Source organism: Battus philenor, unplaced genomic scaffold (assembly GCF_028537555.1).
Source record: "Battus philenor isolate CCGP_79_NKW_IND1 unplaced genomic scaffold, ilBatPhil1.0.hap1 SCAF_4, whole genome shotgun sequence".
In the NCBI taxonomy this organism is placed as follows: domain Eukaryota; kingdom Metazoa; phylum Arthropoda; class Insecta; order Lepidoptera; family Papilionidae; genus Battus; species Battus philenor.
This window is the reverse complement of record NW_027181704.1, coordinates 6,139,476-6,159,108: the sequence shown is the minus strand read 5'-3', so window position 1 is coordinate 6,159,108 and position 19,633 is coordinate 6,139,476. Positions and strand designations below refer to the sequence as shown.

Genomic DNA, 19,633 nt, shown 5'->3' with positions numbered 1-19,633 from the left:
TGTATTTTTTGTTTATTTAAACCGATTAATAAAATATTTCTTTTAAAAAAGGATTCATTTTTGTTTGTTTCTATTTGACCGCGATAAATAGAATTTAATATCTCTTACGTTACGACCTGACTACGAATACTAGAAGACTTTTGCGACCACTACTTTGACAATCAGCTGGCGAAGATTCCTGATTATGTAGATAATTGATGCCGAATGTCGATACTAAGCTCATAACTGATAGATATGTTTTGATATCTGTCAATGATTATTAACAGAATAATAGCGTAAGTAAACGAAATATTTTATTTATTGTTTTGTACTTGTTACGTACTGGCAGAGTGCCAGATCAATTTGTGGAAATCAAATTTCTTCTTGTATTATATCCGATCATAGATATTAATTCAATATTATGTCTCAAAAATAAGTACAGTTTATATTCATTACATATTTATTTATACAACGGTGATATTTATTTATCATTAGACGGTTGAAATCTAGTACTTTAAACACGTTATTGTCGAGCGGGCATAGATATTCCAGTATTTTTTCAGCAATTACCAACGCGCCTTTCCATGTCGGTTAAATTTCACACAGTCAGTGGGAAAGTCAACCTGTTCGATAATTAACCGCTGTCAATGTATGTACATATGTACGAGTGGATAAGTATTGTAGTGTGGTCACTTTTATAAAAATCAATCCACGGAATTCATCTCATTTTGTAAATACTAGAAGGAGATATCGACGGTAGAGTGCGAGCGAGCGAGAGCACGTATTATGTATTATTATTCGAGCGTCGAATCGGGAGAAACCTGCGTGCGGGCCTCACGGGCGGCGGTCCCCGCCCCCCGCGCGCCCCGCCGATCATATGTTCGGCGACGGGGCGCACAGCGGCCGCTCACTGCGACTCGCGCACTCGTCGCTGTCGCAACACAGCTCAGTCGCGTCCGATCAGCTGTCCGCGCGAGACCCAGCCGCTTAGCGAGCCCGCATAAGCCGCAGTGCGGTGTGGCACCATGGACCTGCTGTGCGAGGAACGCGTGAGCCCCGGAAGCGAGGGCGCGGCGGTGTCAGCCCCGGCGCCCCGCGCGGCTGCCGCAGACCCGGTGCTGCTGCGGCGCCGCGTGCTCGACAACCTGCTGCGCACTGAGGAGCGTTACGCGGTCACGGCCAACTACTTCGGCACGCTGCAGACCGATATCACACCACACATGCGCCGTCTCGTCGCTGACTGGATGCTAGAGGTGAGCGCACGCCGCACCCACACCGACCGTTCGCCATCTTGTCGCTCGGCCACGTGTAGCCTGCCATCCCTTGGCACCTCCAGCTCATGTATGCTCTCGCCACCGCTGGCGCACCATCCGCACCTGTTGCTCGTCGCGATAACCACAGACTTGCGTTATTAGGTGCTGTTGACCTTTCTGACTTACAACTTCATGAAACTCGGGGTTTACGGATCTGGAATCTGTGAAATAAAAAAACCCACCTGAGATGCGACGCCCAATTTATTGTATTGACTGATATCTACTCGGTTATCGAAGGCGTGAATCTCCTCCCTCTTATGCAGCAGTCACAATGTGTACCCCATTGTTATCAAGAAGGTATTTGAAAATTTTCGTATGATGATATATGCTTTATACGGTAGGTATTAAAGTTACTGGTTGCCCGCAGCCTCAATGTTTACACGATCAGCTGATTATGTTTTCATATTAGAATCTTGTTAGAATGTTATTCTGTAAGTTTACTAATCAGATAGGATCATATTTCAAATAATAAGAAAGTATTTTGAGATTACTTTTGCACTTTACTCATTTGAGGCCATTAAAAAAGAAACGTGGCCGATAAATCCCATGTCGAAGTGTTGCGACGCCGGTGTGAGGCGTATGGGGTAACGAAACGACAGAGCATTGGTATGATGGGAAACGTGCACGTTTTTGGGCGCGACAGTATAGGTAGTATAATCGGTCGGAATGTACTCGCTGCGTGCGCCGGGCAGCGAGGGGCCCCCGTCCGGAACGCAGGCGGTCGGCGACCGATGCGACTCGCTCGTTCTATTTGAATAATCAGCTGATTTTGACACGCACACAGCTGACGCCGGACGCGCACTTATCGTCGCCAGTACACACACAATCGCTAAGCGCTCAGTACAAGTTTTGCGATTTGAATAATTTGCATTATTCAGTAGTCATTTATTGGAAAAATATCATCAATATGATGCAAGATGCTGTTATTGGCACCTTCGATATGAATGTAACAGCTTTATAAAGTTAATATTTTAAATTACTTTGATTATGAAACACTTCGATCTTGGATAGTGTTTGTACAGTATGAGTTGGGAGTACATGAGAAATCAGTCAGCTGTGAACAGCCGGGCCACGTGGGACGAGCGCGGCGGTTTCGCTGACGTCATGCTCGTTGCGATGGCGGCGCATGCGTCGATTCTACTTCGCCGACACCTCGTGGCTACGTTTCGTCTAAACCAGTCACATACCAAATTTCAGTACAAGTATATCGAAATTGTGGCTGTAAGGTCACTGACATTTCAATACACCTATATGTCTCACAAATTAACCTGTACTTACTAAGTACAAGCCGCTACGACCACGGGAAGACGCCTGAGGTCAATGTCTTCTGTTTGGTTTAATGCATGTATAATCAAATGGATATCTTTCGCTCATGACACACATAACTATGACATGTTTATGTTGTATCTATTAACAGTGATCATGTTTACGAAGCTTTGTATTTAAGTTAACGACTACTTTAAATCTATTAATAACGAACTTATTCAATTCTAAAATTTTGATGACGTTAGCATACTTAAAAAATTTTAAACGATTTTTCGATTTTATCATTAACCGGAAAAAAGAAAAAAATGAGACCCATAAACCCAGATTTGGCAGGCAGTTTTCCCAGGTGATTCTATATAGGGAGTTCTGGCTCTGAGAACAATAGGTACGCTAAGCTGAGACATAATCAGCTGACGGCGGGATCACGAGCGTGAGACAAACAGCTGAGTAGCACTCTACGGTATAAATATTTTCTCGTTACATCCGCGCCGCCTCGAGTTACCGTGCGAAACTATGCGAGGACGACTCGGGGCTCTCGTGACATTCTCCGCTTACCATGAGACCAGTCTCGATGCCTCACTTTTGCTAATTTCCTAAAACCACGTAACACGGTAAATCTTACTAAAACCGACATCGCGGATGTTAATGATAAAAGTACCGTTACAATCCGTCCCAGCAACCGATTCGTTCGTAACAGCCTTAACCTATTTCAAATTGTAACCGTCGACGAATTTTGTTGAATTTTGAAATCACGAAACATATATACATGCACGATTAAAATTGACTACGTAATATATAACGTTCAATAATGTAATGTAAAATACACATTGATAACAAATTCAACTGCAGGGAATCTATGCGTCTTGTATTTATCGCAATACATGTATTCTACAATTTTATGAATTATTTAGGTTATCAGGAATTCCGCACGATAAACAACGGTTTGGGTGCGGCATTTGTTTCTCGGAAACTTAAATTCTTACTGATTGGATCTTTGTTTCTGCAGGTATGCGAGGATCAGAGCTGTCAAGAAGAAGTCTTCCCATTGGCTATATCATACTTGGACCGGTTCCTGAGCATTTGCACGGTGGGCAAGAGTCAGCTTCAACTGCTGGGAACAGCCTGCCTCTTGTTGGCGTCTAAGCTGAGGGAGCCGGGCTCGCGCGGCTTGCCCGCCGAGCTTTTGGTCTTCTACACGGCCAACAGTGTCACGCTGGCAGACCTTTGCGTGAGTTCTCATTTATATTCCGACTTTCTTAGGAAATATGAAGGTATTTTACTTAACTTTCCTTGTCCGTAGAAACAGCTGATTTCGTTAATCATACAGTTTCACGTTCTTTTTGTATTGTACCGCGTACCGACTCCGCACGGACGCTCGCTGCTAGACGCTTTCGTGTCGTTCACTCCGCTGATTTCTAACTACATCGGCCGCCGTCTGAGCATCCGTGAGAGATTGGAATTTCAGATTTGTGACGGTACATTAATTAATCGAACGAAATGATGAGTCTAACACTTCGACTAGCGCACGCCCGGATTTTGTATTCCATACGCTGGAAATCATCGACACGGTTATAGGGTTAAAACGAGTTTAATAACACTATAATCTCACGCTTTCTCTTATCCTTTTATATGGAATGTACAAAGTTAACGTTGTGTTATAACATAGCCGTAGCTATACTGGGAAGAACAGCTTAGAAGTCTATAAAATCTCTTTGTGTGCGAATTTCTTGAACGCATCTAAAAATACGTATGTGTCATACGTGTATCCCAAGAGGTGACATATAAATAAACTTTACATATAAATAACTCGAAGCTTTATGAATAGTTCGTAAAACAATCGCGTTTTCATTTTGACGTGCAACTGTTACTGATATTTGTAATGGTTTATTGATATTATAGTAGTTTTGCAAGCGGTGGTAAGCAGACACGTTTGTAAGTAACAAAACGGTCATAGTTAAACAAGTTTACGTGGTGATGAATCAATGTTTCATTATAAATTTTAACATTTATATATCTATACTGAAACCTAAAGTAATTTTTATTGTATTGAAATTTTAGCACAAAAGTCGTAAATAGACGATCAAATTCACATAGATAGTGCAATGCTTTAATTAATAAAGGGCATTGGCACTTGCTGGCGTTTCGACAGTCCACGTGTCTAATATTAAATTATACATGAGCTTTGAGAATGCTTACATTCAAAGCCTTTCGCCGTTGAAACTATATGTAGTTGCAAGTGAGCGTTCGTTATAAAACGTACAGAGCGTTGCATTTCGGTCGCGCACGGCCACCCGACGGGGCCCCGTTCGCCGCTGTCCCGTAGATAATAAGTGCACGGTAGATCTTCGCGCGTCGCATGTTCACTTTAGGTCCATTTATTTATAAGTGCATACCTACAATATACGATTTTTAGGTTACCTTTCAAAAACGTGACAACTGTGTAGTAAACTGAGTAGTAGTACTTAGGTCTCACTAATTACGCCCTGAAGTACACGTTCAAAAAAAAAGTATTTTATACGAAATAGGCGTTGCCGTCGCGGAATGCGGCAGGGAGCGGTCGAGAGCTACCCTGCGGACAGTGTCCCCTAACGAGCCGACAGCCTTCTCGGAAGAACCGAACGAGAGCCGCGTTTCAATCAGACCAATTACAGACGAAGCACGCCGTATATTTTTTCTCACGCCGTCGCCAGTGCGACCGCCGCTAACCTTGCAAGTCGCACCACGCGCAAACTCTTCAACACAAACCCAAATGAGATCGCACGTTCAAAACTTCTATTTATAGTTTTAGCGATACCGTTTTTTTTCCGTCGTCTGTTATCGCCCATACTACACAGAGCGTCATATTCTATACATTACTGCAGAATCATTCACTCTTTATGAACAAATTTTAATTAATTAAAATTATTATTTACATTTATTTTAGCATTACTATATTTACCATTATATTTTAGGATTTCATTTATAGTCTATTTATTATTCTTCAAAAATTCATCACCTAACTTTTCTAGTCTGAAAAAAAGGATTTGCAATCTTTAAGATATTCCAAAATAGTCATATATTTGAAGACGATTTTTATAGTGACCAATTTTTTTAACAATTTGACTATTAAAATAATTTAACACAATGACTAGTTTTTTTTTAACATTTATCACTTGTTACAGCTTTAAATGTCATCGTAGCACTTTCGTAGAACCTCTACGCATTGCCGTAGATTGAGATTTCATTGACTCTACACGCGTTTTTAAAAAAATGCGATATAAAATCGAATTCAGTCGTAATTTTTACATGTTGTGTATATATTTATTGTTACATTTGTTACTTAACTACTAACTTCTAACGGTGCCGTCACACTTGTTGCATACAAAAATTGTTATGTTCTCATAATGGATCGTCCATGTGTGACGAATGCCGGAGACCGCAGCCGTGGCCGGCAATATCAATTAATATTTCATTGCAAACGCATCTAGTTACAGCGATGTGAAGTTTTGTCTTGTAATAGCTTTCAAGTACCCGTATTACCGTAAAGTAACGTAACGTACGTTGTAGGGGCCGAGAGCACACCGCTTCACTGGTCAGCCCCGGCCAGAGACTCGAAGGTTCGAACAAAAAGAGCGCGCTTTGGCATCCGAGACCGCTTCAACGCGGGGCTCTATAGACTCCCCCCTCTCCCCTCCCCTTTCGGCCCTCTCACGATCATAAAACCTGTGCGTTCTCACATCTACACTACCACCGTAAACGCTTAGTATAATTGAAGCATAAGTTTACGACTCGTGGTGCCAGCTTGACGAAAGGAGAAAAATTCAATATTTATCTTACTGCATAACAATGAAGCTTAATTAAAACGTTTAAACGCTAATAAAACTTGCTATTGATTGCCAAATAAGGGCAAATTTAGCGATGATACCCAATTATATTGACAATAACCATTCGCATTATTAAAACATTTAATATTATTTGTCTTAGGAAAACTTTTCATAACTTTGGTATCTAAACAAAGTCGCAAACTTTTCCGATGTAAAATATAATTGTTTATTTTATCTAATACTATGTATATTCGTCGAACTCTTAATCATCTGAATCAATTTAGAAGGAAGCCATTACGGAAAAGCTCAATTTGATTGAAGCTGTGTTCTTCTCGTAAACAAGTCGTCCCTGCCAATGATCATATGTGAATAATAGTATGAATAAATAAATTTTGAGCCTTTATACATTTCTCGTAAAATTTAAAGCCAAAGCGCCTTTCACGTTCTATGTGGTAGCTTTTATTATTATATTACATTAAAATTTGAGGTTCCAAACAATAATAAGCATTAATTTCGTGCACTGTTGCCGAGAGTACACAGAGTACGATGGTGTTACTTATTTATCTTTGTCGGTCAATAGCGATAGTAAAAAGAGGTTATAAGTCCCTGTAACGCCATCGAGTAACGTTTGCTTATTGATTGACTGAATTGGTTCCGGTCTCACGACTTCAATTGAAAAACACTCGCATGACTCTAATGTACACAAAATCTATTTATTTCATTGAATAGAAGTCGTGAAGACACTTAGCCATTGATCTTTTGACAATTACATTCGGTGCGTAAAAAATCTAGCAATTGTTAAGCAAATTGTTAAATAATACCAATGTAAAAAACATACGAGCATAGATCTTTATTTTTTAAATGTAATTAAAAAATTAACACATCTATTAAAGAAATATGTATAAATACCTAAATGACACTGCGCATAACTATCATATGAGCTTAGTGAGTAAAAACGATATAAATATTACTCATATTAGAGTAAAAATAAAACCTTTGAATAAATAATGGAGCGGCGAAAGTGAAAACATACATATTTGCTTTCTAATCACGCCTCTACGCAGAAAATCTGAATATTTCGCGTTGAAACGGCCGCGGGAAGTAACTGCGAACTGGATAGGCGTCGGAATTCCTAGACACGCTAGAAGACTCTGTAAATAAACGGCGTACTGGAAGTTAACAATACTTGGAATGAGCGAAATCTCCAGGCCGGCTTGTTTGCCAATCTCAGGCCGAGCTTTTCCGGTGCAAATGAGACTTCCCTCCTAAGACATAAAACGCTTAGTGCAAAGAACTATGTATTTTTCATTAACGATTCCTCTTTATACTTTCTTCGCATTGTTTCTCACGAGTTGGATAGTCACCAGTAAGGAAGGGTGCGCGAGGGAGGGGCCAGGAACCAGTCGCATTCCAGAGCCGGGCAGCCTGCCTGCTTGTTAAACCTCGTCCAACGTCTCGATCAGGACAAATCTCATACCCTCGTGTTATTGATAACTCACATTTTTTTATTTATAAATACATTAAAGCTAATTAAATAGATAGCAATTTATTTAAATATAATATATACTGCTATTGAATTGAAGATTAATAATTATACCGTTATTTATTTAAACGTAAGAAATACATTTTCGAGGATTATGTTTTGAATTACTCTAGTGAATTGTTCGTAATTAGCTTTTAAATAGCTCAAAAGGTATATGTTAATCAAACAATAAAATGCATTACATTACAGTCGCAACATTACTTTCTCATGGTAAAATAATTGAAGTAATGACTCCTAAAAGACTTTGAACGATAATAAAAATTATAAACTGTTGGGAGTTAAATATAAGGCGCTCTATGCGGGCGTCTGCAATGGGGGATTTTTTTTGTGGTTAGCCGAATAGCAAGGCGGGTAATGATAAGAAGCCGTTACTGGCCAGTCGGCGCCACGCTATGAGGCTAGATTTAAATATTTTCAACTGGTGATTAATATTACATATAAATCAACGGTTAAAAATGTATTTTATTTACTATATATGGCGCAAACTTCTTATTACCGGTTATTTCCAACTCGCTAACGCTATATTAATCGTAAAGAATATACGATACGAGTTTCTTCTAGGATTGAACTATTAATGCATTATCAGCTTTATGGAATTTGCGAGTGATGGATAGTCTATGGGATCTTTGTATCCATCACGTTCCAAATGTCTGAAACTGAATAAATATAAATGCTTTCTCTATACATCTTGTGATTGGTCCACATCACTATGAGCATTCATATCAAATTATTAAATATCATTAATATTACGCACACAATATTTAATAACTATTTGGAGTATATAATTAAAACACAAGCAGGTTTATGGGGTTCGAGTTGGCGGTGTGTTCTATCCGCATCTGGAAAATTCCGTGGTTGTTTAGTATTAGTAGCGTTATGGCCACGCGACCCGGGCTCATTGTTTGACTCTCACAGCGCAGTCACACCGTTCGATGAAATTGGATAAAGCATGGGAACGCCGTGCGGAATTCAGCGAGTGTATCGGGCAGCCAGGGCTGCTTGCATAGCTCACTTTATTGGCTGTAACGCGGCCGATAACTGCGGCCGGCACACCCGCGCCGCGACTCCTCTAATGAACACCGGACTGGAAATTTATGAGCCACATTCCTCACGCCTCGCCTTTCCGCCTTTTTAACCATATCAAACATATTTTTAATGAACCAACACTTCACAGAACATTAAATTGTTTATAATAATGCCATCTGTGAAAGAAATAACAAAACTTCATGTGTAATCGTGACAATATGAATTAAAGAATTTTCATTGTTCTGCGCGTAGTAGAGCGTACAAAGAACCTGCGTATCATATGCTATAATTACCCCCCATCGCGGCATAGATAAGCACGAATATAATCCTAACAGATGTACGTATCCGAGCGTCGCGTGCAGCGGCATCTGCGGTGAATGCTTTATGAGTGCATTGTTTTTAAACTGCTTTTGACGTGATCGCAACACCGGCGAAAAAAAGTTTTCAGTCCGCGGTCGACCCGCATACCGCATCGTCGTTAACGTCTTCACCTGTTTTTTTTACTTCTAACTAAACCTTATTTCCCTCGCATCATAACATAAAGCACGGCTAAAAATATTCCCCGCGACATTATCGCTACACATCGACGCCCCAGCGTTATGCCGCACACTGGTGCCCGATTCGTGCGACTGCCAGTGATGAGACTTCATTCATTCACAAGCGTTGCTTATCTAGAAGCGATATGGCCTAAGCTTAAAACTACAAAGCACGAGTTTAAACTCTACCCTTATCGCCTTGAGAAACGAAATCGAATGGTAGCTGGAGTTAGACGATTGCCGCCGCGACCGACCCCGTCGTTTGAGTTAAGTAAACATCGAGTATTATCTGTCAACGGCCATGCATCACTTCGTGCATGTGCGCGTGCGCGTGTGTACATGAAATAATCGATTTATTCATAAAATCGGCCATTCAAATTGCCATCTCTGTGTTGAAGTTTATATTATCGCTATAATTAATTTAATGTAGGTCACCTATACAACGGAGATAAGAAAAGTTTTAGCCAGAAATCTGTATAAGCGATAAGTTAAATAAAGTTAAAACAATAAAGCTGTATACATACAGTTGAAATTCTATTATTTTATGATTTATATTATGATTGACTAATATTTTTTGAACCCAGAGTTTAGGGCCAAAAATTAAAACAAATATCCATAAAAGGAATAAAATAATAGATTTGAATATCACTAAAATTAAAAAATCATCTAGTGACAGAACAAAACCGAAGGGCTAAAATGTTCTCAAGCATTTAAAAAGCCGCTGCTACTAATTTGCCCTTACTTAAGTTAATTGGATGGAATTGCATTTTTAGTGGTAAACGAGTTCAATCCTCACACGCGGTGATGTAACACCAGCCTAGCCGCTTCCTTCTGCTAACGTAATAATATGAATCACCGTCTCTATTCATTGTTAACGAAGATTGCCCTTTGGTACTTCAACAGTTAAGTTTCAAAGTAAACATTACACATGTAGTTTATTCAACAAAAATGCATGTATTTCCATGGATAAAGGTTTTTATTTTTATGAGTGAACTCGGTGTTTTGACTGCATAAGTTATTTTAAACAATCAACCCACGTTAATATATAAAAACAATGTGTCGGTATGTGTTCACTAACAACAATGTGCCGCGGCTACCTACGCACCGTTCCGGGAAGTCGGGCGAAACTTGCCATGTTTATGATTATACGACGGATGTAGAGGCATGAATGCCATTTTGTCCTAGCGATTCGACGCTTTCTTTTGTATAACAATCGCTTCGTTTATATCGGAATCGTTTCATTAAGTCAAATATCAAGTCTACTATTTGATATTCGATTACAATTTTTTATTACAAAAAAAATGTTAGTATTAATTAAATTCTTAAATTTACAGACTTCCCTTAATGCCACAAATTAACGTAATCAACTTTAAGACATACCCTATAGATTATAACATTTTTTGCAACAATTTTTTTATTTGTTATTAATTGAATTTATAATAGCGAAACATGTAATAAAACTATCGAGCGTATGTACAAATAACGTTAATAATGTCAATAATATTAATGGTGATGCGTTTGTTATAGAGCTGGGAGCTGTTGGTGTTGTCAAAGCTGAAGTGGGACGTTGCTGGGGTCACAGCACACGACTTCCTACCGCTGCTTCTCTCCAGACTGCCGCTGCGTGATCTTGTCAACACAGAAATGGTTCAAAGGCACGCACAGACCTTCATTGCTCTTGCTGCGAGAGGTGAGTTCCCTTGTACCCAACTGGTACTTTTATCTATATATATATATATATATATATATATATATATATATATGTATATATATCGTACGCATAAATATATGGCCACTGCCGCAACTTCTTTATTTGGTTAAAGGAATAACTTTCCATCGACGATTTTTTTAATGCATAAACTATATCATATCCCAAATATGTTTTCTAAAATGTCATAAAGTCTTACAAATCGTATATATCGCCAAGCATTAATTTTTATATTTAATAAATTCCCAATATAATATTACATTCGCTTAGATACTATAATCTCGTGCGTTAGAGTAATTAAGACTAGAATCATCCTGAAAAACAACAAATGTACCTTGTATATAATTGGCTCATCTATTGTATTTTCCTTCTATAATTTGAAAATAACCTATTTTAAATACTAGATACAAATAAACATTGTTGGCATGCTTATACAGTAATATCACAAGGAAAACGCATAATTAAAGTATATTGAAAAACTGTTAAACTTGAATTATTTTTATTGAGCCAAATGTAACATTAATCAGGATTTATATGCATGATACATATTTATGAAGTTTAAAGTTATCACATTTTATTTAGTAAATTTGATATTTTTTCTGTCGTAAAAGGAACTTTGAACACAGCATCGCATTGATACATAAAGTAAGCGCTGACCAATAGCTCTACATTAGCATTGGAACGTTTTGTTTGCGGCGGCAGACGGTAATTAGCATCCAGATAGCATGTCAGGTCACGACGATGTCATCGCGCTCCCTTAGACGGTCTCGTCATATGCGTGTCATGTGTCAGTGAACCTCGGTATCCCACGAGCACAAAGTATAACCATCACTATGGGAACGATCTAGTTATCGCTTGATTCATACCGAAGATATTTTGCGATGATGTCACTCAATTGGGTTTTGTTTTTACGCCTACGTAATATTGGTTTCAAGCTTAATGCACCAACAGATACATCTAATCGAATGTCCTAATGTTGATCATGCCTGTTATAGCAGTTATTTTAATTCACATGGCGATTTTATCTCGAGTTAGTTAAACCTTAAACGATAATAACGTGAAGCGCTGAAGCATTATTTTATAACCCCGATGTTTACTCGGCGTCAACGGATGTGAGCTATCGATAACTACGTTTTAGTGATCAGCGCGGAGGGCCGGCGTTGCGTGTGCGGTATGTACTTGTGCGGCGACGCTTTACGCTGCGAACCCGTTGACATTCGGCTTAGAACACACGTGGAATTGTTTATATTAGGTTTGGAAAGTCGAGGAATCGAATGCGTTTGTTTACAAGGGTAGAGAATGCTCGAGTAAAAGGCGGCGTGTGTGTCCCAAGGCGGCGCCTCCCACGCCGCTCGCCCGTTCGCATTCCAGCACGCCTCGGGACTCCCCCTCGCGCCTCCCCTCCCGCCGCCGCCTTGCCCCCGGCCCCCGCAACCCTCTTGAGATCATATGTTTTTGTGCAACGGTTTTTGTTGTTTGCCGCCACTCTCTTATTGTTTTTTTCGTAAAGTTCACGCTCCAGCTCTTTTACTTCACTGCCTCCTCGGGTATCGTCTTTAGCTCAAAATTAACTTGGTGTAAGATCCTTCACCCGATTGCGTTGCTAAATTATATTTACCTTTTGCTTATTTCAAATAGGCACGCCAACAGCAATACATTAGTTTACATTAGTTTTATATAACTTTGTACAAAATCAAATGTTTGCTTATTTTGGCGCACTCAGATCTAGCCATAATTACGCTAGCTTATATTTAAACGTTAAATTCTACATTTATAAAAAATAAATGAGACTGAATCACTGATTTCACGGCGCTTTATATTGTAATATGGTCTGAAACAATAGATCGAAAGATGGTTAAAAGAATATCTTAGCCATTGCCTAATAAAGAAAATCAATTATTGTATTTACTACATTATTATAACTAAATAGATTTCATAATCTGATATTTAAATTATGGCTTACTATTAGAGTTCAGAAATATTTTCAAACTTTCGGCTACAAATCGGTAAAGCATAAGCATGGTTTCACTCACTAGTTATGTCATTAATTGCGTTACTTAGCTTGGGACACTTTTGTTTTGAATGCGTAATTTGAAGATATAATTCCTTGTATAATATTGCATTCACATGTGCACGGTAGTGATCTATGATTTCTCTTGCCCAGAGTTATGATGCATGATTTGATAATGTTACCGTCATAACACAGTACCACCTAACAACCAGGCGGCTTTACTCAACAAGTAACCGAGTCTTTTGTAGGCATTCGCGGTATCGAGCGAACCCGCATTATGTATCATTACTCGAATGGCACAATTTACTCTGTGAATTCATAATTCGCAAAGATATTAAATTTGTAATGGGTTATTTCAAAGCCGACATGTCCTGCGGGGCGGTGAGGATGGAGATAAATTGCTATAGAACTTTACAAAAGAAGCAATATGTCTTATTTCACCGGCTTCATGGTAGAAACATTGAGAGAAAAACTATCTCCGAGAACATTATCGGGCGAACGTTGAAGCGTCGATAGCGATTACGTGGTTATTTATCTTATCGGAAGTTTTACATGTGCGGATGTGTCAGTAGGATTTTGGGTACACGACAGTTCCGGCCGGCGCTTTTCAGTGAGAGATCGCTAGAAGCAACTCTAGTAAGCACGGCCTCGCGAGAGCGTTCACCTCGCGTACTGCGCCGTCGCCTGCCCTCTCCGTACCTACGTATTCCACGTTCAAGGATAATAATACGACGATTATGTCACCGCTAGTTACAGTACCAAACTGGCTTCCGACGTTGATTATCTCGCGCCTTTATGTATGAGTGTTTGTATTCGGTTCACGAAGTGATATCCATCAATTCATGTCCCGTAGATTGTACGTTCAATGGTTACTTCCTTGAGAGCTTTGTAAGCGCCCGTCGCGTTCTATAAGGAAGAGGGAACGAGCGCATCCGCCTTGTCCTCCTCCGCTCTGGCAGTGCTCCACTCTAAAGCATAACGAAGCGTTCCGCCGAGAAACGGTGACCTGGTAATGTTGAATTCTGATACCGGTCGTAACCGCTACAAAGCGAGGCGGTGGGGCCTCGATGTTTGATTAACATCAGATTATGCAAATGCTTCGAGTGAGCCGCTCTCCTTGTTTTATCTCTTTCTTTTTATTCGTTCCTTTTACCTCGGACCTTTTATCTCGGAAATGCCGACATGCAAATTAAAAAAAAAGGGAAAGGAGCTCTTTAAATGAAGCTGAAAGAGTGTTCGATATACACGCATGCGTCTGCCGGCACAATACATCTACTTAATGATGAATGAAAAGGGCTGAGGAAAGCTTCATTTGTTTTGTCAGCGTTCGCATGCTCTTGGGCAATTTCAATAGATTATTATATGCGCGTGAGAATTTATTTATTTTGATGCAATTAAATAATTATTGGTATTTAATGATAGGTAAATTTAATTGTTAGACATACTGCGTGGATTAAAATTACACGTCCCGCAAGGTCAAACAGCTGATTTTCCTGCTGTTTTATCGTTTTTAAGCACGTACTTGCCGACCGGCTGCCGATAACACTGCGCTGGAATACAGGCTCTTTAATTACTCGCTGTACCTACATACGATTTTTATGTTACATTTAATTAAGCATTGTTTTTACATGTATTCATTTTAAACGAGCCATCCATAAGCGGAGTCCGCGGTTTAAATATCTTCGCATACGATGATAGCAACTTTTAGGTTTTTTGACGTTATATACTTTCTTAATTGTGAAGGAATAATTAGAGACAATTTCCTTTATTTTATAATTCTGCATTAAAATTTATTTATTTCGTATTCTACATCAACTATTTTATGAATTTACCAAGTTACAATTTTAAGTATTCCTTAATTCAAAGTTAAGAAACTACAAGGCGACAAGTAAAAATTCATCGGGATCCAAATTAGGTGTCGAAATGTTATTCTTACTTCATTTTATTTCGATGTCAATTATCTTAACGTGCAATTTGAAACGTCCAGTCCCAAATTGGTTCACGATGGAGGCTTTTTATGGTTATGTGCGTAGGTATAATGGTTTTGGCGAAGTAAACCCGTGAGAAATGTACCGAGTGAATCGAACGCGGCGGGGCCTGTGGAATGTGCCCGGTGGATGGCGGATGCCGGTTCCTTTGAGCCTGCACTCTCCAGGCGAGCGGCAACCTCCGCTACGGAGAAAGGAGCCCTCTGCCGGCCACGCCTGGCATTAACTGTCCGTGCGTCTAACGGAATATTTGCAAACATAATTCTGGTAGCTTTAAAAACGAATAAAATTTTACAATCTTTTTTATCTTTAAAATTCATACGTAATAAGTGTCGTGCTGTAATTATGAATATATAATTAACTACAAGCATTCTTTTTACATTCATTAAAAACGTTTATTAGGTCTTTCATAAGTAATTAAAGTTATAATTATGTAATAACTTTTTACATTGTTATAATTTAATAACAGAACAAACATGTCGTTGTAATCGTGCGACAAGTACATCAATTCCACACCCGCGACTCTGAAACGAACCAACCTGTGTACTCGTACATGCTCGTAAGCATGACCCGGTTTCGAACTGATATCGCTTGGCAAAACGCTCGTTTGTTATTTAAATGGTAGCGCACGTAGGAACGCTGTGTTGCCACAACATTATTGTGCAATTATAACTTTGACACACATCATTAGTGGTTTAACGATCATTGCAGGTTTTGATGCAAGCTAAGGATAAAAATTCGTGTTAGACTTGCGTAAATTAATAGAGGAAAAACGGCGATATTCAGAATAAGGATCTTACCTAATCCAAAGCAGTATTTCTGGTAGGGTTCACATAAATATAAAATTTATGCAATTTCTTTTGTCTAACATTATTTTTTTTCTACAGATTACGAGTTTACTTTGCACTCGGCGAGCACACTTGCATCTTGCAGCATCGCGGCTGCGCTGCGAGGCCTGGGCCTGGACGGTCACCTTTCCCGTTTGCACGAACTTACCGGCATTGATTTGGTAATTACCAACTCCTTCGTTACTTAATAAAGTTCGCCCTACAAAACTTTTTTTGCAAAAAATAAATTATAACATATATATAATATTTTAAATGAGATAGAGCTATTTAGATGGTTAAGTTTATATTTTAATGTAGATTTTATTCCACAGGATTGCCTCCAGACGTGCCTTGAGCAAGTAGAAGAGATGGTACAGAATATGATAGAAGAACGCGTCGTATCGGTCCCAAACGGGCAGGCGAGGGAGGCAACGGAGTGGACGCCTCCGCCGACGCAGAACAAGGCACACAACAACGCCGCCACCCCGACTGATGTCCGCGACGTGCACTTTTGAGGGTTCGCCTCTACGAGCATGAAGTAGTGCACCAAACTGTCGCTTTAATCGCAGTGTATATAAGTACGAAAATACTTTAAACTAAAACGTTTAGTTTTACGGTGAATCCGTGTTCAAGGACTGATACGAAGACTGACAACTACACGTGTCTAACATAAGGTACTTTGTGTTAAGTGTAGACCCTATTTGTTTAGGTTTGTTAAGCCCTGCGTACTACTGCAGATATTTTTCCAGTTCAAATTAGGGACTGAACTCCGACGAGTACCGAAACCACCTGAAGCGGTTCCTGTGTTCGATATAGCACTACAGACATCTTCAATTTCTAGTTACGCGGTTCTTGAAATTAAAATCTACCTCTTAATATTTAAGGCAATTAACAGTTTTTTTTTCTGTGGAAGACCTTTCAATCAAGCAAATAGCTTTTATAAATTTAGTCATAAGAAATATTTATATGGGACCAAAGTTACTACTGTTTACAACAATTTGGATAAAGAACAAGTATGAAATTTCAGTAAATGTTTGAAATAAAAAATTGATTTCAAATTTTATTGGCATTTAATTTAAATATCTGTCAGATGTAAATGAATAAACTACTTATCTCATTTCTTTAATGGTAAGTAGAAATGGTAGTTCCATTGCTACGGAAACTTAAATTACCTATAAATAACATAAAAACACATGTATTTCCATCTGACTTCATATGTTATGTCATTTGACTTCAATTAACATTGGGGGAAGGCAATAAAATACGCTTTTATTTTGTAAAAATAAAACTTATATTCATCTATTTTATATAGTAAATTTGTATAGGAGTTTTCTACTTATTCCAGATACCGTTATAAATAAAGCCACTTCGTTCAAATATGCACAGAAATAAAAATAAATATAAAATATGTAGACAAAGGGCTGTTTATATTTTTTGAATGCGCGCAGGCACAGGCATACTGCCATTGTTCCTTTTGCAAGGTGTTAAAAGTATTTAGTTAAGTGCCTTACAATTAATGTGATAGTTATAGTGTTGATTTAACTTTAAATCGTAGTCACTTCAAGTCATAATATGTAAAGGGGTTCTATTACAGTTGACATATTCTTAAGGAGGGAGGAAAAGAAATGTGATTCGTGTCAAGGTTAAGATATTAGTTAAGAAGTTAGTAGTATAAAATCGCGTATTTGTTCCTATGTTATGAACCATTGGAAATATTATGCAATAGTCAATTTTTATTTGTACTTAAGATAAATTCTACCCTATAGAGATTTACAAATCTTCCGTTTCATACATGTGATATCTCTTTCTCAGATAATAATAAACATACATATAACGACATCGCTGATTTAAGCCTTCAGTGGTTACATCTTTATTTCCATTTTTAACAAATGTGCGGTATTATTTCTTTCGAATAATATCCATTGTCTTCCAATTATTTTAAGAGACTTGGGAAGCAGATTGGAAACTAGCGGAGGTTTTCGCGCCAGTCTGTATAACTCCCATTTTCATATAATGGTTTATAGTGTAAATATAATCTAAGAATAAATGTAAATATGTGTTTTGCTGTAAGCATTTGGTGCCATAAGTTATTATTTTACGATAAAAGTATTTTGCAAACTAAAGCTATTATAAAGGCAAATAATTATTAGCGAATATTTAATACGAATGATTTCTAAAATGCCTGCATTCTTTAAGCTCGTCAAAACAAGTTTGATTTCATAAAACATTGTTAATTAAGCATTTCGGTTGAGGTATCAAAAATTTTAAATTTGTCACTAATAAAAATAGACATTTTGTATATATAATTTTTATGTAAACCTAGGTGGGAAAATATACGCATTAAAAATAGAAATAATACCTAATTAATGCTTATTTGGCTTTTGGACTGGCTTTTTGGAATAGTTTAAGATATTACATATTATTGTTATGAAATAGTGTAAATTGTTAATGTATCTTCAAAATCATGATTTTGATATGATTATAATGTAAATATATTATTTTAACAGAAGTGATCTTTGTTTTGTAATTGATTTGTGGATGACATTAAGGGAATGATATATAAGAAGCTAAATTCTAAAGAAGTGTAAGCGCGAAGTAGCGTACTTTGATTCTTTATGTGATGATTACATTTAAGTTACTCTTTGTATTGTATAATCGTTACGAGATGTAGATATTTAAAAAAAATAAAAAAATCAAAATGAATGCTTTTGTCTTTTAATATGCAATTCCCATATTTTCAAATTAAGTACCCTGACATTAAACCAGTGGAAAAATTTTCGATAACCTCAAGAACAAGTGAGTTGATTGACAAAGTCTAAATAAAGTTTTGAAGATTATAAATTATGATTTATTTTTTCTATAAAATTAATACAAGTTATAAGTGTTATTTATGACTGTAAAAAATAATTAAACTACTTAAATATTAGAATACTTAAATAGACTACTTAACCCGTTGGCTTTTAATATCGAGTCTTGGCACCACGAGTTCACACTTGTAAAGAAAAAGATTGAAACCCCCTTAACTAAGTATAAGGATCCCATTATAGAAGAAAAACTGTTGTCATCTGGCATTCTGCTGATGACGTAAACAAGTGGTAAATGTAGGAAGATAACATGAATAATTAAAGTGTTCGGATAACAAGGCAAGCCTTGCGCGTAGTCAGTGTTCGCCTAAAGTTTAAATGCCGGTAAGGGAAAATCAAGCTTACTTTCATATCATTTCAACTATAGGACCTAAGCCTCCTTCATAGATTTGCCATAAGACCAGTTGAAACTGGTCTTCATCACAGCGTCTTCAGATAGTTTTTACGTGTTCACAGTCCGTGGTTTCCACTCTAAGGCCTCAAAGGCCAGGAATCTAAATGCGTATCGAGTAGCAGTTCAAGCTGTGATCATCTCTTGGGGCCTTTACACCACGCCGTTACACCATGGAATCTCCGCCTCAGTGAACCTTAGTACTTAGCGGCTTCTCACTCAGTGTGAAATATGAAAAATATTGTCCCGAAAAAAGGCTATGCGTGTTACAGAGTTTAGTGATTTTAGAGATTTAGTCTCCCACTCTAAGCCTCATTGGTTCGTTCACAGTCGCTCTATGAGTCACGACGAGGGAAAGAGGCCACAAAAATTGCAGAC

At 38.2% G+C, this 19,633-nt stretch overlaps 1 protein-coding gene across 1 annotated transcript; it reads left to right on the top strand.

Moving 5' to 3' along the window:
* The first annotated feature begins 891 nt into the window (after window positions 1-891).
* On the top strand, window positions 892-18,685 carry CycD (cyclin D). Its single transcript, XM_068771750.1, has 5 exons — window positions 892-1,232; window positions 3,565-3,786; window positions 10,994-11,156; window positions 16,061-16,182; window positions 16,333-18,685. Exons 1-5 carry the CDS (start codon window positions 1,005-1,007, stop codon window positions 16,513-16,515), a joined length of 918 nt encoding a protein of 305 aa, XP_068627851.1. The 5' UTR covers window positions 892-1,004; the 3' UTR covers window positions 16,516-18,685.
* The last annotated feature ends 948 nt before the right edge of the window (window positions 18,686-19,633 follow it).